General features: G+C 35.2%; 2 protein-coding genes across 4 annotated transcripts; both read left to right on the forward strand.

Annotated features, from left to right (window-relative positions):
• The first annotated feature begins 1277 nt into the window (after positions 1 to 1277).
• LOC116114804 (VIN3-like protein 1) lies at positions 1278 to 8918 on the forward strand. Of its 2 annotated transcripts, XM_031400952.1 has the most exons (5): positions 1278 to 1410; positions 2414 to 2481; positions 6022 to 6658; positions 7168 to 7478; positions 7580 to 8918. In XM_031400952.1, exons 2-5 carry the CDS (start codon positions 2451 to 2453, stop codon positions 8770 to 8772), a joined length of 2172 nt encoding a protein of 723 aa, XP_031256812.1. In that variant the 5' UTR covers positions 1278 to 1410; positions 2414 to 2450; the 3' UTR covers positions 8773 to 8918. The 2 variants fall into 2 exon arrangements, with proteins under 2 accessions (XP_031256812.1, XP_031256813.1); XM_031400953.1 differs by lacking the exon at positions 2414 to 2481.
• A 4843-nt stretch (positions 8919 to 13761) lies between these two features.
• Positions 13762 to 21402, forward strand: LOC116114801 (VIN3-like protein 1). 2 transcript variants are annotated; one of them, XM_031400949.1, is made up of 5 exons: positions 13762 to 13894; positions 14898 to 14965; positions 18506 to 19142; positions 19652 to 19962; positions 20064 to 21402. In XM_031400949.1, exons 2-5 carry the CDS (start codon positions 14935 to 14937, stop codon positions 21254 to 21256), a joined length of 2172 nt encoding a protein of 723 aa, XP_031256809.1. In that variant the 5' UTR covers positions 13762 to 13894; positions 14898 to 14934; the 3' UTR covers positions 21257 to 21402. The 2 variants fall into 2 exon arrangements, with proteins under 2 accessions (XP_031256809.1, XP_031256810.1); XM_031400950.1 differs by lacking the exon at positions 14898 to 14965.
• Positions 21403 to 22326: the final 924 nt, after the last annotated feature.

The raw sequence follows: 22326 nt of genomic DNA on the forward strand, positions 1-22326 counted from the left end.
CAAGAGTTCTAGTTAACTGTTGGCCTACCCAGTTGTTGTTAGACACATCAAATTCGTAGTGAATTATCCATGTTAGTTTGTTGTAGTGTAATTGATCAAATTGTTATTGGACATTATCCATGCATTATCTTCATATTAGGATAAGTGTTTTTGTGTGTTTTCAATTCCATTATCTTGCCGACCTTCCTTTAGGCAAAAGATTCACATGACTATTTTTGTCCTTACTTAAGTGGAAGGATCGACTAATTGTTAAGACGTAATTTGTTAATAACAAATACAAATTATGTATTATTTAGCCAACCATAAATTCTATATAATTCAATTATTAAATAACATAAAAAATAATAAATTAATTATCACTGAGTAATCAAGTAGTCAACTAAGACTCTTAAAAATATATTACTCAAAAGATTATGAATTCGATTTACCTCGGTTTTTAATAGGGTAGTTATTGGAGGTTTACCCGATCATTAATTTTAAAGTTTTAGTGAATTAATTAAAGGATGTGTAAGCTGACCCGGACACCTCAGTTATAAAACAATAAAAATAATAAGTTCCAGAAAGTGGAATAGGGAATTTATATGTTGTTTAAGAATGTTGGTCAACAAAACCAACGATTCCACACTAGCCCATGAATTTCATGAATCTTTGATATAGTCAATTTCACATTAACCAACCAATAAACTACATGGAGAATTAGAGTACACACAAAATATAAATTGGTGTGGAGAAACAGTTCAAGAAAAAGTGCAATGAATCATAAAAAGTACCAACCTCATTTTTGACATGGCAACTTGCTTGACTGATTCCTTCATTACTTTGAAGATTCTACTGACACGTATTCCACGAATCCCACCACCTTAAACCTCAATTAATTTCTTAATTATTTTAGTTAACCCATATCATTAACCTATTAATCAATTAATCTTGTAGTCAACAGTCACAAACAAAACTATATTCCCCATCAAAATCAATTGCTCGGATCCGACGGTTGAGATCAGATCATCAGATGCATATTCCCATGCAGTGACACAAAACATAAACCAGATAAAATACTGATTTAGTATCACCACCACCCGCAGTTTTATTTCTCGTGTTTTTCACGCACCAACCAGAGAGCCAGACATTGCTACATGCTCTTTTTCTTGTTATGCAGAACCAACCCTGCTTTTGCATTAATCCAATTTACCAAACGCGTAGTACCTGCGCGTGATTCTCCCTCCACGCTCCTCTTAACTTGAAAACGTGAACGACTCGTACAAGCTTGTTCTCTTTCTCTCACGAACAATTACAAACCAACTAACAACAACGAAGAAGTTTCTCTCTCAGTTTTGATTCGCGACTTCCCGAAGCTGAAATTCTTAGGGTTTTGCACCGTTCGAACCCTAGATTCCTCCCCATTCTTAAGAGGTATTTCGTCGCTTAGATTTGTTTTTCTTTTCACAGCTTTTTTCGAAATAAAAAATCAAGTTTTTTTAAAAATTCGTTTTTAGGCGTTCAGATCCGTTTTTCTTTTAGTTTCCTCCTCAGTTTGCTTTTTTTTCTGAATTGCGTCCCCGTCTCTTATCTGCTTTTGCAAATTTGTGCGCTTTTTGACATGTGATTTTTCTTATATGTGTTTTAGTTTGTTTTCCTGAAACCTTTTTCTGTTTGTTTACCGTTAAATTCACACAATGTATGAACATTTGCTCCTAAAATATTATTAGGAAGGCTGTATCCTGTTGCTTTTGGTTGTGAATTGTGTTTTATCAAGTGTGGTTTAATTTCTGTTCTTGAAAGTGTACAAGTTTTAAAAGTGAGTTCCATTGGTGTTTTAAGATGTGTTGGGAGAATTTTGTTTTTCTTTTATAATAATTAATTTTGTTGGTCATGTTTGTGCTGAATGAGATTAAGTCTGTTGTTTACAAAATAAAAAATAAAAAATAAAATTTATTAGATTGAGAAATTTTTTTCTGAAAACATGAGAATAATTTTGTCTTCAAGTATTAATCGTTAATTTTACAGCTATACATTGTAATTTGGTGTTGCTGTCACCTCGTCCTGTTTCATTGAAGCTGCATTGCGGTGCATTGCGGCTGAAGTAAATATAAAAAGGAAAAAAAAAAAAAAAAAAAAAAAAAAGAACAAGAAGTTCTACATGCACATAGGAGAAAACGGTTCAAACTTGTATGTTATATTTTTGTTTAATTGATGCAAAAAAAGGGGCGAAGAAAACAGAATTTCAATTTCTTTGTTTGTTTACGTAAAGATCAAAAGCTTTAGCTTAATTAAGCAAAACTGGGCTGAATTCTAGTGAAGATTGTAATTGGTATCACTTTAATATAGGAATTCCTTTACTTTTGTGGATTACTCTATTTATGTTCTATAGGAAGTACAAATACGCTTAGGATTCAATACTTATTCATTGTCACAGGGAGGCCTACTAACTAACTGTATTCAAGTTTTAAACAATGGATTTAGAAGATAAATTTCTTGCTAAAGGTAAGCTCTTCATCTTCATAATGTGTTTCTCTTTCGGTAGCTATTATTACTGTTTGCCTTTAAGTTCTTTTATATGCTTTATCCAATAATAGATAGAAAAAAAATATTTTATATTTTTTAAAGATGGTTTTGAAGGCCTTGCACGTACAACTAGGTGGTTGCCGTGTATGTTGTACTACTCATGATGTTTATTCAGTGTTTTTTTATTTATTTTTCTCCTGGGTTGGTAAACTTAGATGATTGATGAGGAAATGAATGTGTGGCTACGAAAAATTTGGGTTAGGCTTTGTTTTCTTCTGTTCTAATCAGTATGGAACAGTATGACTTGTTAATTAATTGGTATAGTTTCACTATGATCTTGATGTTGAATTCAAATAATGACTTTTGCTTGGGGATCTATTTTCATATCTTTATGATACCTTTGACAAAGATTTAGTTTATGTGTACTAATTAGTGTGAAATTAGATTTATGTTAACAAGGTGACTTAGGTTGAGTCCAGGCCAGGCTAAAAGCTGAGATAACAAATAAAGCACAATTAGAAACCTTATAATGAAGAATACGTGTAATGCATAGCAGAATTTAATTTAATGAGCATTCTGTTGTCTTCATGTTTGGATGGATTAAAGTTTGCTAAAAAGATGATTGGAAAACCTAATTGGAAGGAAGGTAAATACCTAATTGTGAATAATTCTCATGCATTATTAATATCCGATATAAAGATTGCAAATTTTCTTAAATATCCATGCAAACAGTGAAAACAATATGGGGAACCTTCGGTTTTTTATTCAATGATGTAGATTTGTCATAGCGAAATATTTTATTCAATAGATAGTCTAAAACTTAAGGCATTGCTTTATAGTAATTTTGTTCCTAGCAGACTTCTTATATGCTAGGTAATTATGACAATACAACAATGAGGTTCTCCCTCCCGATAATTAAAGAAATTTGAAAAATAATCTGATAGATACAGGTCTTTGGAGCAATACCAGATTACTGCATAATTCATTAAACTGTTTCCTCCTCTCCCAATTTTTTCAATTTTTTATAATTGCTTTCTGTAGTTCCACAAATTTATTTGATTTTCCTTTTAGAGATGTTCTTTTTTTCTTAATAAGTAAGAACAAGAATTTTTTCCTTTTAGAAATAATAAAATTAATCTTGAGCTTTCAGTCATATTTAATTGTAATTTTAACAAAGAAATAAAGCAATAAAAGTTTCTACGTTTCAGGAAAGTATTTTCAAATTTCAGGAAGAATTGGAAAAATGTTACATCAAATTGGAACACTAATTCTCCAAGGAGATTTTGAGGATATATGATTTAAAATAATTTAATTAAATTGAGTATAGAGAACCATTTAAGTGACTACCAAGTGAAAAATGGATGGTTCCCTAAACAGGCGTTCTAAGGTGGGATTTGTCATGCATGTATTTTGAAGCAGTTATATGCTAAAGGAATGTCTTCAGCTCTAAAATACATGTACCTCAAACATTTTGCAAATTTGATGTTTAATATTAATTGTATTTAAACCGAAGGCATGTCAATATTCGTCGTGTTGACGTCATTGCATTTTATGGTAGGCTGCCAAAAGGCCAGTTTTTTCTATATTACTTCGTGGCTAATTGCCAAATGGATCTTACAACCAGCTACTAGTTTTTCAATACAACTTTTCTATCTATGACCTGGTGAATCAAAATCTGATTATAATCTGTCAGATACAGTCAACATCTGGTCTGATTATATTTTCATTAAAGGTATTAAACCCTAAAAACCTTGATTTCCTTACCCAGGCGGCGCTGGCAAGATTCTCAACTACAGTGTGACAGATGTTACGGCAGTGTCAACCTTTTGGTCATTTTCTTTTTCTTAGTATTTCTTTGTTAGGAAGGATCTGTTAGTATCTTCCTTGTTTCAATCCATCTATTCTCTGTTCATCATGTAGAATCTCAGTGTATAACTGCTGCTTTCATTAGATGCTGTTTATGTGCTAGGCTTCTTCTAAGTTTTGAGTTAGTTCATACGATGAGTTTCAAGAATATTTGTTTCTTGTATGATGTTAATTTGCTTAGATAATCAACTTATTTTGATTTGGTGGTAGTTTAGCGGACATGATAATAGTCCGATTGATTTTTTCTGTTTTAAGTTCTGACTTAGTCCATACTACTTGTTATGTTATTGATTGGGTACCTATTGGCTTGAACATTCTTCTCTGGTTACTTATTTGACTATGTTGAATGACTGAGTAAAATTAACTAATTATGCTTGATCCTGTTTAGAATATATATACTCTTTGAATAATTAAGTTAGGAATTTGCTTATGGGCTTAACAGAAGTTGTGCTGACCATAGGAACAAGTTTCCCCCATTGATCCAGTTTTGTTTATGATTTCAGTTGTTGAGCATTCAACATATCCTGTTTAAGTCTAATATCTTCGTCGCGCATCATTTACATCCCTTGGTATAAGCTTTTTGTTCCTCATTAAAATATTGCTGTTTCTTCCTTTCTACTTTTGTGTTCCTCTTTCCTTTTTCTGTCTAGATATGTAACTTAAGAAGCCAATAGCTGGGGGAAGGGTGAGGTAAACTTGCCCTATCTTGTAATTGCAGTGACTTTACCATATTGCATTACTTTGGAATTTCCAGAGCTGCTTTGCACAACTGGGCAAGCTTGTGTTGTGATTTTGTCCTGGGTATCTCTAGCATCTCCACTGGGCCAAAGACATGTTGATGAAGTAAATACTGTAGATTATTGGGGTTTCTTAGATATGTAACTTGTGTTATGGACAAGATGTCTCACAGGTATTAGGGCAAAATGTATTAGGCTGTACCTGTCTCTGCTGATTTAAACATAAATGATGTAGAAGCTCTCTTCGCTAATCTCTCTATTCTCTCTCTCCCTGGTACACAGGAACATAAAAGCACTCACCTTTTCTTCATTTGAGGAATCTTCCCTATAATATTGGGTTTTTTATTCATCAATGATTGCTTTCTACCTATGTTATTGTCCTGTTGCAGATTTGAGACCCTGTAATGCTTTCACTTCCCTTGCTTTCTTGCTCAAGTCTATATGACTACAGGAAACTAATGTGGATGTTTCCTATAGATCTACCACTAGGTTGCTGGATTGATTTGTGGGATACTACTTCATATCATTAAAAACTCTAGTTATATTTCAGAAATTCCTATAAGTCAAAAGTTATGTGGAAAACTTGTGGTGGAACCAAATGTTGCAAAATGGATATGATTTCTTGAAAAATAGCTGTAATGAAGATGAAGTAACTATGGTGTTTTGAGTGAAAGAATGAGGAAGATAAGCTTAGAAAATGCCTTTCTGATGTAGACTTTTGACAATGATGCTGGATAGCAGTAGCTTTTTTAATGATTGATGCCAGAAATACTTTATTACAGTTGTTTTCTCTTTCACCAACTTGTATGTGTTGGCTTTAAACATTGGAATTGAGCTTTGTTTAGTTCAAGCTTCCTTTAAATACCTGTTTCTACCCAAGAATTTCTGACCTAATTTGGTTTTCTTTCCTGTACAGTTTCTGGTGTTCAAAGCCTTTCTTCCAGCGTGCAGAGCACCCCTGAGAAAATTGGGCATTCAGATGATGCTTCAAGAAGTCCAGAACTCCTCCAGGAGTTTCTGAAATGTGGACCAAAGAAGGAACTTCTTCGAAGTTGCTTTGATAAGGACAAGAAAAACTCAGCTTCATCAAAAAGCAAAATGGCTGAACTTCTGAAGACAAATAACAAGACAATTAAGAAGCATGACTCTAAAAAAGTTTCTTCAAGTCCCACCAATCAGCCTTCTAGGAAGCAACAGAGAAAAGGGGAGAACCCCATACGACTCCCTCCTCCTCCTGAGCAGTCTCCAGATTTTGGATGTTCAAACACATGGATCTGTAAAAATTCTGCTTGTAGAGCTGTTCGATCCATTGATGACACATTTTGCAAGAGGTGTTCTTGTTGTATCTGTCACCTATTTGATGACAATAAAGACCCTAGCCTCTGGTTGGTTTGTACATCTGACTCTGGTCAAGAGGACTCCTGTGGACTATCTTGTCACATTGAGTGTGCCCTTCAACGTGAAAAGGTTGGGGTTGTTGATCTTGGGCAATTAATGCAGCTAGATGGCAGTTATTGTTGTGCTGCTTGTGGTAAAGTTTCGGGGATACTTGGGTAAGTAATTATTGCACCCCTTGACTTAAGGATACAATTATAGCACTGACTTTAACTGGTTTCACTGTTTCATTTTCCTGTCTTCTTACTAAGTGAGTTCTCTTTTCTTGAAGTAGTTGCCTGATTTAGCGAGGTACATCATAAATTATGCTAATTTTTAGTTAATGTGATTGAGAGCTTAGTATCTTTCCATTGGTTGTCTATTATCTAAACATGTCACTGTTATTTTATTGAAAGATTTACCATGTGAAGGAAAAGGTCTTCTCTGGTTTTTAGCTTGATAAACGCATTTGCGTTACCTTCATGGCCTTTTTAAAAATTTAACAGTCTCTGTAACTAAATGCTGGTGAAAATGGATGACTCTTGCTGATCCTGCCCAGAGATGGAACCAAAAAAAATATTAAGAAATTAGGAAAGAGAGGAAACTGTGGTTTACTTGTGTTCCTGAAATAGGTTTTTCGAACCTTGAACTGATGTGAGTTTTGTGGTGTGATTTATTGATATGGCAGATGTTGGAAGAAGCAGCTAATTGTAGCTAAGGATGCTCGACGACTTGATGTACTATGTTATAGGATTTATTTAAGCTATAGGCTCCTGGATGGGACTTCAAGGTTCAAAGAACTGCATAATATTATAAAAGACGCAAAGTCCAAGCTAGAAACAGAGGTGGGTTCAGTGAATGGAATTTCTGCGAAGATGGCACGTGGCATTGTCAGCAGACTCTCTGTAGCTGGAGATGTGCAGAAACTTTGTTGTCTTGCTATTGAGAAAGCAGATGAATGGCTGGCATCTATTTCTAATGTCAATTCAAATTGCAGAGGTACAACCCATTGTAGCCCTTTTCTTTTCATACAATTTTTGTGAACAAAATATATACAATTTTAGCAAAGGAATAATAAAATTTCCTTGTTCCCCTCGCAGAGGATTCACTTCCTGCTGCTTGCAGGTTTTTCTTTGAAGAAGTGACATCTTCCTCTGTTGTTATTATTTTGATTGAACTGTCAACCGTATCATCTGATGATATTAAAGGCTACAAACTCTGGTATTGCAAGAGTAGAGAAGAGGTGCACACAAAAGAGCCTATTTGTGTTTTTCCAAGGGCTCAGAGAAGGATTTTAATTTCCAATCTGCAGCCCTGCACAGAATACAGTTTTCGGATTGTTTCCTATACAGATGCTGGTGACATGGGTCATTCAGAGGCTAAGTGTTTCACCAAGAGTGTGGAGATAATTCACAAGAACCCTAATTCAACAATAGCTGTGAATCATAAGAAGGCAAATACCCTTGTTGAAGGAAGTTGTTCTAATGCTGAGAGAGAATCCAAAATGACAATGGGAGTAAGTTCTGGCTTCAAGGTTCAAGACCTTGGAAAGATCTTGCGTCTGGCCTGGGCTCAAGAACAAGGATGCCTCGAAGGGTTTTGCAGTGCTGACATAGAAAAGTGCTGTGGAGCAAACAATGCGGTCAAGCCTGAAACTCCTGAAGAAGATCTGTTGCCATCTATTTCACGTGGGCTTGACTTAAATGTTGTCTCAGTCCCTGATTTGAATGAAGAACTAACACCTCCATTTGAGTCCTCAAGAGATGAAGATAATGGATGCACTTTTGAGCAAGCTGTTGAAGCAGATGATGATGCTGCTTCTCATGACATAGAGAAAAACCGATTAGCAAGATCTCATGGCAGTGGTGACTCCCAGACCTGGACCCATGGGCCAGCTGGAGAAGTGCCTGCTGTTGATTCCCAGACAGAGTTGTGCAGGAAAAGATCGGCACCCTCAAATGAAGAGCCACATGACTGCAATAGCACTCTGATTAATGGGTCTCCATTCCGCATTTCCGATGGTTCGGGTTGCTTAGATGAGAACTTCGAGTACTGTGTCAAGATAATTCGATGGCTAGAATGTGAAGGTCATATTAACCAAGATTTTAGGTTGAAATTACTAACATGGTTTAGTTTAAGATCAACAGAGCAAGAACGTAGGGTGGTTAACACTTTTATTCAAACTCTGATTGATGATCCAAGTAGCTTAGCAGGACAGTTGGTTGACTCTTTTTCAGATATTGTATCGAGCAAGAGGCCTCGGAATGGGTTCTGTAGTAAGCTGTGGCATTAGATTAGGAGAGGGCATTCTAAGACGCAGGATTGCTTTCTACTACATGATTATTCTTTCCTTGCAAAGAAAAAAATTACCTCTGATTGTTTCACTGTTGTTTGTACAGGCATTTTTTCATAATCACTGTCAGAAGTGATTCATTTGTATTATGGACAAGTTTGTCCAGCCAAAAGATTTGGGTTGCTGATTGCAGAGACAGGGGACGCCTTTTGAAGTTAAGAATTACATCCTGGAATTCATTAATTTCCTAAATTGTCGGAAATACATTTGGAGCAGTGGAATATTCATGAAGGAGAAATATTTGTATGGATACTTTTTTTAGTCGCCTTCAGAAGGGGTGCATGAATTGGTCACAGATATTTACTTTGTTGCATTCTGTTTAGCATTTCCCTTTTCAAGTTGCTTATTACTTGCATATACTTTGGTGAACAAGAGGTTCATCTGTTTATGCCCTGTCAACATTTCACTAATTCATCAGTCCAAAAAGATTTATCTTATTCATGCAAATGACATAATTTCATCAAATATTCTGTCTCTCTTTTCGTTTTAGTCATTACGGTGCGGGGCTCTCACTTCCCGCCAGGGCAACTCTTTGAGCAATTCTGTTGTCTTCATGTTTGGATGGATTAAAGTTTGCTAAAAGATGATTGGAAAACCTAATTGAAGGAAGGTAAATGCCTAATTGTGAATTTCTCATGCATTATTAATATCCGATATAAAGATTGCAAATTTTCTTAAATATCCATACAAACGTGAAAACAATAGGGGAACCTTCGGTTTTTTTTCAATGATGTAGATTTGTCATAGGATTATTTTATTCAATAAATGTCTAAAACTTAAGGCATTGCTTTATAGTAATTTTGTTCCTAGCAGACTTCTTATATGCTAGGTATAATGACAATACAACAATGAGGCTCTCCCTCCCGATAATTAAAGAAATTTGAAAATAATCTGATAGATACGGTCTTTGGAGCAATACCAGATTACTGCAATTCATTAAACTGTTTCCTCCTCTCCAATTTTTTAATTTTTTATAATTGCTTTCTGTAGTTCCACAAATTTATTTGATTTTCCTTTGAGATGTTCTTTTTTTCTTAATAGTAAGAACAAGAATTTTTTCCTTTTAGAAATAATAAATTAATCTTGAGCTTTCAGTCATATTTATTGTAATTTTAACAAAGAAATAAGCAATAAAAGTTTCTACGTTTCAGGAAAGTATTTTCAAATTTCAGGAAGAATTGGAAAATGTTACATCAAATTGGAACACTAATTCTCCAAGGAGATTTTGAGGATATATGATTAAAATATTTAATTAAATTGAGTATAAAACCATTTAATGACTACCAAGTGAAAAATGGATGGTTCCCTAAACAGGCGTTCTAAGTGGATTTGTCATGCATGTATTTTGAAGCAGTTTATATGCTAAAGGAATGTCTTCAGCTCTAAAATACATGTACCTCACCATTTGTCAAATTTGATGTTTAATATTAATTGTATTAAACCGAAGGCATGTCATATTCGTCGTGTGACGTCATTGCATTTTATGGTAGGCTGCCAAAAGGCCAGTTTTTTCTATATTACTTCGTGGCTAATGGCCAAATGGATCTTACAACCAGCTACTAGTTTTTCAATACAACTTTTCTATCTATGACCTGGTAATCAAAATCTGATTATAATCTGTCAATACAGTCAACATCTGGTCTGATTATATTTTCATTAAAGGTATTAAACCCTAAAAACCTTGATTTCTTACCCAGCGCGCTGGCAAGATTCTCAACTACGTGTGACAGATGTTACGGCAGTGTCAACCTTTTGGTCATTTTCTTTTTCTTAGTATTTCTTTTTTAGGAAGGATCTGTTAGATCTTCCTTGTTTCAATCCATCTATTCTCTGTTCATCATGTAGAATCTCAGTGTATAACTGCTGCTTTCATTAGATGCTGTTTATGTGCTAGGCTTCTTCTAAGTTTTGAGTTAGTTCATACGATTTTTCAAGAATATTTTTTTCTGTATGATGTTAATTTGCTTAGATAATCAACTTATTTTGATTTGGTGGTAGTTTAGCGGACATGATAATATCCATTGTTTTTTTTCTGTGTTAAGTTCTGACTTAGTCCATACTACTTGTTATGTTATTGATTGGGTACCTATTGGCTTGAACATTCTTCTCTGGTTACTTATTTGACTATGTTGAATGACTGAGTAAAATTAACTAATTATGCTTGACCTGTTTAGAAATATTATACTCTTTGAATATTAAGTAAGGAATTTGCTTATGGGCTTAACAGAAGTTGTGCTGACCATAGGAACAAGTTTCCCCCATTGATCCATTTGTTTATGATTTCAGTTGTTGAGCATTCAACATATCCTGTTTAAGTTAATATCTCGTCGCGCATCATTTACATCCCTGGTATAAGCTTTTTGTTCCTCATTAAAATATTGCTGTTTCTTCCTTTCTACTTTGTGTTTCCTCTTTCCTTTTTCTGTCTAGATATGTAACTTAAGAAGCCAATAGCTGGGGAAGGGTGAGGTAAACTTGCCCTCTTGTAATTGCAGTGACTTTACCATATTGCATTCTTTGGAATTTCCAGCTGCTTTGCACAACTGGGCAAGCTTGTGTTTGATTTGTCCTGGGTATCCTAGCATCTCCACTGGGCCAAGAGACATGTTATGAAGTAAATACTGTAGATTATTGGGGTTTCTTAGATATGTAACGTGTTTAGGGACAAGATGTCTCACAGGTATTAGGGCAAAATGTATAGCTTACCTGTCTCTGCTGATTTAAACATAAATGATGATAAGCTCTCTTCTCTATCTCTCTATTCCTCTCTCCCTGGTACAACATAAAAGCACTCACCTTTTCTTCATTTGAGAATCTCCCTATAATATTGGTTTTTTATTCATCAATGATGCTTTCTACCTATGTTATTGTCCTGTTGCAGATTTGAGACCCTGTAAGCTTTCACTTCCCTTGCTTTCTTGCTCAAGTCTATATGACTACAGGAAACTAATGTGGATGTTTCCTATAGATCTACCACTAGGTCTGGATTGATTTGTGGGATACTACTTCATATCTTAAAAACTCTAGTTATATTTCAGAAATTCCTATAAGTCAAAGTTTGTGGAAACTTGTGGTGGAACCAAATGTTCAAAATGGATATGATTTCTTGAAAAATAGCTGTAATGAAGATGAAGTAACTATGGTATTTTAGTGAAGAATGAGGAAGATAACTTAGAAGTGCCTTCTGATGTAGACTTTTGACAATGATGCTGGATAGCAGTAGCTTTTTTAATGATTGATGCCAAATACTTTATACAGTTGTTTTCTCTTTCACCAACTTGTATGTGTTGGCTTTAAACATTGGAATTGAGCTTTGTTTAGTTCAAGCTTCCTTTAAATACCTGTTTCTACCCAAGAATTTCTGACCTAATTTGGTTTTCTTTCCTGTACAGTTTCTGTGTGTTCAAAGCCTTTCTCCAGCGTGCAGAGCACCCCTAGAAAATTGGGCATTCAGATGTGCTTCAAGAAGTCCAGAACTCCTCCAGGAGTTTCTGAAATGTGGACCAAAGAAGGAACTTCTTCGAAGTTGCTTTGATAAGGACAAGAAAAACTCAGCTTCATCAAAAAGCAAAATGGCTGAACTTCCGAAGACAATACACGTCAATTAAGAAGCATGACTCTAAAAAGTTTCTTCAAGTCCCACCATCAGCCTTCTAGAGCACAGAGAAAAGGGGGAACCCCATACGACTCCCTCCTCCTCCTGAGCAGTCTCCAGATTTTGGATGTTCAAACACATGGATCTGTAAAAATTCTGCTTGTAGAGCTGTTCGTCCATTGATGACACATTTGGCAAGAGTGTTCTTGTTGTATCTGTCACTTATTTGATGACAATAAGGACCCTAGCCTCTGGTTGGTTTGTACATCTGACTCTGGTCAAGAGACCCTGTGGACTATCTTGTCACATTGAGTGTGCCCTTCAACGTGAAAAGGTTGGGGTTGTTGATCTTGGGCAATTAATGCAGCTAGATGGCAGTTATTGTTGTGCTGCTTGTGGTAAAGTTTCGGGGATACTTGGGTAAGTAATTATTGCACCCCTTGACTTAAGGATACAATTATAGCACTGACTTTAACTGGTTTCACTGTTTCATTTTCCTGTCTTCTTACTAAGTGAGTTCTCTTTTCTTGAAGTAGTTGCCTGATTTAGCGAGGTACATCATAATTATGCTAATTTTTAGTTAATGTGATTGAGAGCTTAGTATCTTTCCATTGGTTGTCTATTATCTAAACTGTCACATGTTGTTTAAGAATGTTGGTCAACAAAACCAACGATTCCACACTAGCCCATGAATTTCATGAATCTTTGATATAGTCAATTTCACATTAACCAACCAATAAACTACATGGAGAATTAGAGTACACACAAAATATAAATTGGTGTGGAGAAACAGTTCAAGAAAAAGTGCAATGAATCATAAAAAGTACCAACCTCATTTTTGACATGGCAACTTGCTTGACTGATTCCTTCATTACTTTGAAGATTCTACTGACACGTATTCCACGAATCCCACCACCTTAAACCTCAATTAATTTCTTAATTATTTTAATTAACCCATATCATTAACCTATTAATCAATTAATCTTGTAGTCAACAGTCACAAACAAAACTATATTCCCCATCAAAATCAATTGCTCGGATCCGACGGTTGAGATCAGATCATCAGATGCATATTCCCATGCAGTGACACAAAACATAAACCAGATAAAATACTGATTTAGTATCACCACCACCCGCAGTTTTATTTCTCGTGTTTTTCACGCACCAACCAGAGAGCCAGACATTGCTACATGCTCTTTTTCTTGTTATGCAGAACCAACCCTGCTTTTGCATTAATCCAATTTACCAAACGCGTAGTACCTGCGCGTGATTCTCCCTCCACGCTCCTCTTAACTTGAAAACGTGAACGACTCGTACAAGCTTGTTCTCTTTCTCTCACGAACAATTACAAACCAACTAACAACAACGAAGAAGTTTCTCTCTCAGTTTTGATTCGCGACTTCCCGAAGCTGAAATTCTTAGGGTTTTGCACCGTTCGAACCCTAGATTCCTCCCCATTCTTAAGAGGTATTTCGTCGCTTAGATTTGTTTTTCTTTTCACAGCTTTTTTCGAAATAAAAAATCAAGTTTTTTTAAAAATTCGTTTTTAGGCGTTCAGATCCGTTTTTCTTTTAGTTTCCTCCTCAGTTTGCTTTTTTTTCTGAATTGCGTCCCCGTCTCTTATCTGCTTTTGCAAATTTGTGCGCTTTTTGACATGTGATTTTTCTTATATGTGTTTTAGTTTGTTTTCCTGAAACCTTTTTCTGTTTGTTTACCGTTAAATTCACACAATGTATGAACATTTGCTCCTAAAATATTATTAGGAAGGCTGTATCCTGTTGCTTTTGGTTGTGAATTGTGTTTTATCAAGTGTGGTTTAATTTCTGTTCTTGAAAGTGTACAAGTTTTAAAAGTGAGTTCCATTGGTGTTTTAAGATGTGTTGGGAGAATTTTGTTTTTCTTTTATAATAATTAATTTTGTTGGTCATGTTTGTGCTGAATGAGATTAAGTCTGTTGTTTACAAAATAAAAAATAAAAAATAAAATTTATTAGATTGAGAAATTTTTTTCTGAAAACATGAGAATAATTTTGTCTTCAAGTATTAATCGTTAATTTTACAGCTATACATTGTAATTTGGTGTTGCTGTCACCTCGTCCTGTTTCATTGAAGCTGCATTGCGGTGCATTGCGGCTGAAGTAAATATAAAAAGGAAAAAAAAAAAAAAAAAAAAAAAAAAGAACAAGAAGTTCTACATGCACATAGGAGAAAACGGTTCAAACTTGTATGTTATATTTTTGTTTAATTGATGCAAAAAAAGGGGCGAAGAAAACAGAATTTCAATTTCTTTGTTTGTTTACGTAAAGATCAAAAGCTTTAGCTTAATTAAGCAAAACTGGGCTGAATTCTAGTGAAGATTGTAATTGGTATCACTTTAATATAGGAATTCCTTTACTTTTGTGGATTACTCTATTTATGTTCTATAGGAAGTACAAATACGCTTAGGATTCAATACTTATTCATTGTCACAGGGAGGCCTACTAACTAACTGTATTCAAGTTTTAAACAATGGATTTAGAAGATAAATTTCTTGCTAAAGGTAAGCTCTTCATCTTCACAATGTGTTTCTCTTTTGGTAGCTATTATTATTGTTTGCCTTTAAGTTCTTTTATATGCTTTATCCAATAATAGATAGAAAAAAAATATTTTATATTTTTTAAAGATGGTTTTGAAGGCCTTGTACGTACAACTAGGTGGTTGCCGTGTATGTTGTACTACTCATGATGTTTATTCAGTGTTTTTTTATTTATTTTTCTCCTGGGTTGGTAAACTTAGATGATCGATGAGGAAATGAATGTGTGGCTACGAAAAATTTGGGTTAGGCTTTGTTTTCTTCTGTTCTAATCTGTATGGAACAGTATGACTTGTTAATTAATTGGTATAGTTTCACTATGATCTTGATGTTGAATTCAAATAATGACTTTTGCTTGGGGATCTATTTTCATATCTTTATGATACCTTTGACAAAGATTTAGTTTATGTGTACTAATTAGTGTGAAATTAGATTTATGTTAACAAGGTGACTTAGGTTGAGTCCAGGCCAGGCTAAAAGCTGAGATAACAAATAAAGCACAATTAGAAACCTTATAATGAAGAATACGTGTAATGCATAGCAGAATTTAATTTAATGAGCATTCTGTTGTCTTCATGTTTGGATGGATTAAAGTTTGCTAAAAAGATGATTGGAAAACCTAATTGGAAGGAAGGTAAATACCTAATTGTGAATAATTCTCATGCATTATTAATATCCGATATAAAGATTGCAAATTTTCTTAAATATCCATGCAAACAGTGAAAACAATATGGGGAACCTTCGGTTTTTTATTCAATGATGTAGATTTGTCATAGCGAAATATTTTATTCAATAGATAGTCTAAAACTTAAGGCATTGCTTTATAGTAATTTTGTTCCTAGCAGACTTCTTATATGCTAGGTAATTATGACAATACAACAATGAGGTTCTCCCTCCCGATAATTAAAGAAATTTGAAAAATAATCTGATAGATACAGGTCTTTGGAGCAATACCAGATTACTGCATAATTCATTAAACTGTTTCCTCCTCTCCCAATTTTTTCAATTTTTTATAATTGCTTTCTGTAGTTCCACAAATTTATTTGATTTTCCTTTTAGAGATGTTCTTTTTTTCTTAATAAGTAAGAACAAGAATTTTTTCCTTTTAGAAATAATAAAATTAATCTTGAGCTTTCAGTCATATTTAATTGTAATTTTAACAAAGAAATAAAGCAATAAAAGTTTCTACGTTTCAGGAAAGTATTTTCAAATTTCAGGAAGAATTGGAAAAATGTTACATCAAATTGGAACACTAATTCTCCAAGGAGATTTTGAGGATATATGATTTAAAATAATTTAATTAAATTGAGTATAGAGAACCATTTAAGTGACTACCAAGTGAAAAATGGATGGTTCCCTAAACAGGCGTTCTAAGGTGGGATTTGTCATGCATGTATTTTGAAGCAGTTATATGCTAAAGGAATGTCTTCAGCTCTAAAATACATGTACCTCAAACATTTTGCAAATTTGATGTTTAATATTAATTGTATTTAAACCGAAGGCATGTCAATATTCGTCGTGTTGACGTCATTGCATTTTATGGTAGGCTGCCAAAAGGCCAGTTTTTTCTATATTACTTCGTGGCTAATTGCCAAATGGATCTTACAACCAGCTACTAGTTTTTCAATACAACTTTTCTATCTATGACCTGGTGAATCAAAATCTGATTATAATCTGTCAGATACAGTCAACATCTGGTCTGATTATATTTTCATTAAAGGTATTAAACCCTAAAAACCTTGATTTCCTTACCCAGGCGGCGCTGGCAAGATTCTCAACTACAGTGTGACAGATGTTACGGCAGTGTCAACCTTTTGGTCATTTTCTTTTTCTTAGTATTTCTTTGTTAGGAAGGATCTGTTAGTATCTTCCTTGTTTCAATCCATCTATTCTCTGTTCATCATGTAGAATCTCAGTGTATAACTGCTGCTTTCATTAGATGCTGTTTATGTGCTAGGCTTCTTCTAAGTTTTGAGTTAGTTCATACGATGAGTTTCAAGAATATTTGTTTCTTGTATGATGTTAATTTGCTTAGATAATCAACTTATTTTGATTTGGTGGTAGTTTAGCGGACATGATAATAGTCCGATTGATTTTTTCTGTTTTAAGTTCTGACTTAGTCCATACTACTTGTTATGTTATTGATTGGGTACCTATTGGCTTGAACATTCTTCTCTGGTTACTTATTTGACTATGTTGAATGACTGAGTAAAATTAACTAATTATGCTTGATCCTGTTTAGAATATATATACTCTTTGAATAATTAAGTTAGGAATTTGCTTATGGGCTTAACAGAAGTTGTGCTGACCATAGGAACAAGTTTCCCCCATTGATCCAGTTTTGTTTATGATTTCAGTTGTTGAGCATTCAACATATCCTGTTTAAGTCTAATATCTTCGTCGCGCATCATTTACATCCCTTGGTATAAGCTTTTTGTTCCTCATTAAAATATTGCTGTTTCTTCCTTTCTACTTTTGTGTTCCTCTTTCCTTTTTCTGTCTAGATATGTAACTTAAGAAGCCAATAGCTGGGGGAAGGGTGAGGTAAACTTGCCCTATCTTGTAATTGCAGTGACTTTACCATATTGCATTACTTTGGAATTTCCAGAGCTGCTTTGCACAACTGGGCAAGCTTGTGTTGTGATTTTGTCCTGGGTATCTCTAGCATCTCCACTGGGCCAAAGACATGTTGATGAAGTAAATACTGTAGATTATTGGGGTTTCTTAGATATGTAACTTGTGTTATGGACAAGATGTCTCACAGGTATTAGGGCAAAATGTATTAGGCTGTACCTGTCTCTGCTGATTTAAACATAAATGATGTAGAAGCTCTCTTCGCTAATCTCTCTATTCTCTCTCTCCCTGGTACACAGGAACATAAAAGCACTCACCTTTTCTTCATTTGAGGAATCTTCCCTATAATATTGGGTTTTTTATTCATCAATGATTGCTTTCTACCTATGTTATTGTCCTGTTGCAGATTTGAGACCCTGTAATGCTTTCACTTCCCTTGCTTTCTTGCTCAAGTCTATATGACTACAGGAAACTAATGTGGATGTTTCCTATAGATCTACCACTAGGTTGCTGGATTGATTTGTGGGATACTACTTCATATCATTAAAAACTCTAGTTATATTTCAGAAATTCCTATAAGTCAAAAGTTATGTGGAAAACTTGTGGTGGAACCAAATGTTGCAAAATGGATATGATTTCTTGAAAAATAGCTGTAATGAAGATGAAGTAACTATGGTGTTTTGAGTGAAAGAATGAGGAAGATAAGCTTAGAAAATGCCTTTCTGATGTAGACTTTTGACAATGATGCTGGATAGCAGTAGCTTTTTTAATGATTGATGCCAGAAATACTTTATTACAGTTGTTTTCTCTTTCACCAACTTGTATGTGTTGGCTTTAAACATTGGAATTGAGCTTTGTTTAGTTCAAGCTTCCTTTAAATACCTGTTTCTACCCAAGAATTTCTGACCTAATTTGGTTTTCTTTCCTGTACAGTTTCTGGTGTTCAAAGCCTTTCTTCCAGCGTGCAGAGCACCCCTGAGAAAATTGGGCATTCAGATGATGCTTCAAGAAGTCCAGAACTCCTCCAGGAGTTTCTGAAATGTGGACCAAAGAAGGAACTTCTTCGAAGTTGCTTTGATAAGGACAAGAAAAACTCAGCTTCATCAAAAAGCAAAATGGCTGAACTTCTGAAGACAAATAACAAGACAATTAAGAAGCATGACTCTAAAAAAGTTTCTTCAAGTCCCACCAATCAGCCTTCTAGGAAGCAACAGAGAAAAGGGGAGAACCCCATACGACTCCCTCCTCCTCCTGAGCAGTCTCCAGATTTTGGATGTTCAAACACATGGATCTGTAAAAATTCTGCTTGTAGAGCTGTTCGATCCATTGATGACACATTTTGCAAGAGGTGTTCTTGTTGTATCTGTCACCTATTTGATGACAATAAAGACCCTAGCCTCTGGTTGGTTTGTACATCTGACTCTGGTCAAGAGGACTCCTGTGGACTATCTTGTCACATTGAGTGTGCCCTTCAACGTGAAAAGGTTGGGGTTGTTGATCTTGGGCAATTAATGCAGCTAGATGGCAGTTATTGTTGTGCTGCTTGTGGTAAAGTTTCGGGGATACTTGGGTAAGTAATTATTGCACCCCTTGACTTAAGGATACAATTATAGCACTGACTTTAACTGGTTTCACTGTTTCATTTTCCTGTCTTCTTACTAAGTGAGTTCTCTTTTCTTGAAGTAGTTGCCTGATTTAGCGAGGTACATCATAAATTATGCTAATTTTTAGTTAATGTGATTGAGAGCTTAGTATCTTTCCATTGGTTGTCTATTATCTAAACATGTCACTGTTATTTTATTGAAAGATTTACCATGTGAAGGAAAAGGTCTTCTCTGGTTTTTAGCTTGATAAACGCATTTGCGTTACCTTCATGGCCTTTTTAAAAATTTAACAGTCTCTGTAACTAAATGCTGGTGAAAATGGATGACTCTTGCTGATCCTGCCCAGAGATGGAACCAAAAAAAATATTAAGAAATTAGGAAAGAGAGGAAACTGTGGTTTACTTGTGTTCCTGAAATAGGTTTTTCGAACCTTGAACTGATGTGAGTTTTGTGGTGTGATTTATTGATATGGCAGATGTTGGAAGAAGCAGCTAATTGTAGCTAAGGATGCTCGACGACTTGATGTACTATGTTATAGGATTTATTTAAGCTATAGGCTCCTGGATGGGACTTCAAGGTTCAAAGAACTGCATAATATTATAAAAGACGCAAAGTCCAAGCTAGAAACAGAGGTGGGTTCAGTGAATGGAATTTCTGCGAAGATGGCACGTGGCATTGTCAGCAGACTCTCTGTAGCTGGAGATGTGCAGAAACTTTGTTGTCTTGCTATTGAGAAAGCAGATGAATGGCTGGCATCTATTTCTAATGTCAATTCAAATTGCAGAGGTACAACCCATTGTAGCCCTTTTCTTTTCATACAATTTTTGTGAACAAAATATATACAATTTTAGCAAAGGAATAATAAAATTTCCTTGTTCCCCTCGCAGAGGATTCACTTCCTGCTGCTTGCAGGTTTTTCTTTGAAGAAGTGACATCTTCCTCTGTTGTTATTATTTTGATTGAACTGTCAACCGTATCATCTGATGATATTAAAGGCTACAAACTCTGGTATTGCAAGAGTAGAGAAGAGGTGCACACAAAAGAGCCTATTTGTGTTTTTCCAAGGGCTCAGAGAAGGATTTTAATTTCCAATCTGCAGCCCTGCACAGAATACAGTTTTCGGATTGTTTCCTATACAGATGCTGGTGACATGGGTCATTCAGAGGCTAAGTGTTTCACCAAGAGTGTGGAGATAATTCACAAGAACCCTAATTCAACAATAGCTGTGAATCATAAGAAGGCAAATACCCTTGTTGAAGGAAGTTGTTCTAATGCTGAGAGAGAATCCAAAATGACAATGGGAGTAAGTTCTGGCTTCAAGGTTCAAGACCTTGGAAAGATCTTGCGTCTGGCCTGGGCTCAAGAACAAGGATGCCTCGAAGGGTTTTGCAGTGCTGACATAGAAAAGTGCTGTGGAGCAAACAATGCGGTCAAGCCTGAAACTCCTGAAGAAGATCTGTTGCCATCTATTTCACGTGGGCTTGACTTAAATGTTGTCTCAGTCCCTGATTTGAATGAAGAACTAACACCTCCATTTGAGTCCTCAAGAGATGAAGATAATGGATGCACTTTTGAGCAAGCTGTTGAAGCAGATGATGATGCTGCTTCTCATGACATAGAGAAAAACCGATTAGCAAGATCTCATGGCAGTGGTGACTCCCAGACCTGGACCCATGGGCCAGCTGGAGAAGTGCCTGCTGTTGATTCCCAGACAGAGTTGTGCAGGAAAAGATCGGCACCCTCAAATGAAGAGCCACATGACTGCAATAGCACTCTGATTAATGGGTCTCCATTCCGCATTTCCGATGGTTCGGGTTGCTTAGATGAGAACTTCGAGTACTGTGTCAAGATAATTCGATGGCTAGAATGTGAAGGTCATATTAACCAAGATTTTAGGTTGAAATTACTAACATGGTTTAGTTTAAGATCAACAGAGCAAGAACGTAGGGTGGTTAACACTTTTATTCAAACTCTGATTGATGATCCAAGTAGCTTAGCAGGACAGTTGGTTGACTCTTTTTCAGATATTGTATCGAGCAAGAGGCCTCGGAATGGGTTCTGTAGTAAGCTGTGGCATTAGATTAGGAGAGGGCATTCTAAGACGCAGGATTGCTTTCTACTACATGATTATTCTTTCCTTGCAAAGAAAAAAATTACCTCTGATTGTTTCACTGTTGTTTGTACAGGCATTTTTTCATAATCACTGTCAGAAGTGATTCATTTGTATTATGGACAAGTTTGTCCAGCCAAAAGATTTGGGTTGCTGATTGCAGAGACAGGGGACGCCTTTTGAAGTTAAGAATTACATCCTGGAATTCATTAATTTCCTAAATTGTCGGAAATACATTTGGAGCAGTGGAATATTCATGAAGGAGAAATATTTGTATGGATACTTTTTTAAGTCGCCTTCAGAAGGGGTGCATGAATTGGTCACAGATACTTACTTCGTTGCATTCTGTTTAGCATTTCCCTTTTCAAGTTGCCTATTACTTGCGTATATTTTGGTGAACAAGAGGTCCATCTGTTTATGCCCTGTCAACATTTCACTAATTCATCAGTCCAAAAAGATTTATCTTATTCATGCAAATGACATAATTTCATCAAATATTCTGTCTCTCTTTTCGTTTGAGCCATTACGGTGCGGGGCTCTCACTTCCCGCCAGGGCAACTCTTTGTTTACTTTTTTTTTTTTTTTACTAATAATTAATTTATAATATATTTGAATAACTTAAAATTAAAGATAAGTGAAATAAATTAATATAATTGGAGAATTTATAATTTATAATGGTGCGTTTGGTTTATTATTTTGAATAGGATTTTAGGAATAATATTGGGTAGTTGGATATGGGAATATTAAGAGGTAAAATTTAAAAATTTATAAAAAAACCCCTAGATTTGTTAATTTAATTAAATACCTTAATATATAAAATGATAAAAATACCTCTACTATCTGCAGTGCCAGATTATGACCACCACCGTCAGAATCTGGTCGAAAAATCGTGTTACGATACAGACCGGTCAAATCTATGTCGTAACGCATCGTTATGGCCTTTTTCGGCCAGATCCACCACGGATCTAGCCGGAAAAGGTCAGATCTATAGCCTATTGTGGCCGCGATAGCCGGAAAAGGCCAAAACGACAGCCATCTTT

The sequence above is a fragment of the Pistacia vera genome, unplaced genomic scaffold, assembly GCF_008641045.1.
Source record: "Pistacia vera cultivar Batoury unplaced genomic scaffold, PisVer_v2 Contig723, whole genome shotgun sequence".
Taxonomy (NCBI): Eukaryota; Viridiplantae; Streptophyta; class Magnoliopsida; order Sapindales; family Anacardiaceae; genus Pistacia; species Pistacia vera.

Excerpts from the sequence above, each read along its gene's own strand:
- LOC116114804 (XM_031400952.1), top strand. The coding sequence starts at position 2,451 with ATGGATTTAGAAGATAAATTTCTTGCTAAAG. Across the intron at positions 6,659-7,167 it reads AAAGTTTCGGGGATACTTGG|ATGTTGGAAGAAGCAGCTAA; the intron begins GTAAGTAATTAT and ends TTGATATGGCAG. Across the intron at positions 7,479-7,579 it reads TGTCAATTCAAATTGCAGAG|AGGATTCACTTCCTGCTGCT; the intron begins GTACAACCCATT and ends TTCCCCTCGCAG.
- LOC116114801 (XM_031400949.1), top strand. The coding sequence starts at position 14,935 with ATGGATTTAGAAGATAAATTTCTTGCTAAAG. Across the intron at positions 19,143-19,651 it reads AAAGTTTCGGGGATACTTGG|ATGTTGGAAGAAGCAGCTAA; the intron begins GTAAGTAATTAT and ends TTGATATGGCAG. Across the intron at positions 19,963-20,063 it reads TGTCAATTCAAATTGCAGAG|AGGATTCACTTCCTGCTGCT; the intron begins GTACAACCCATT and ends TTCCCCTCGCAG.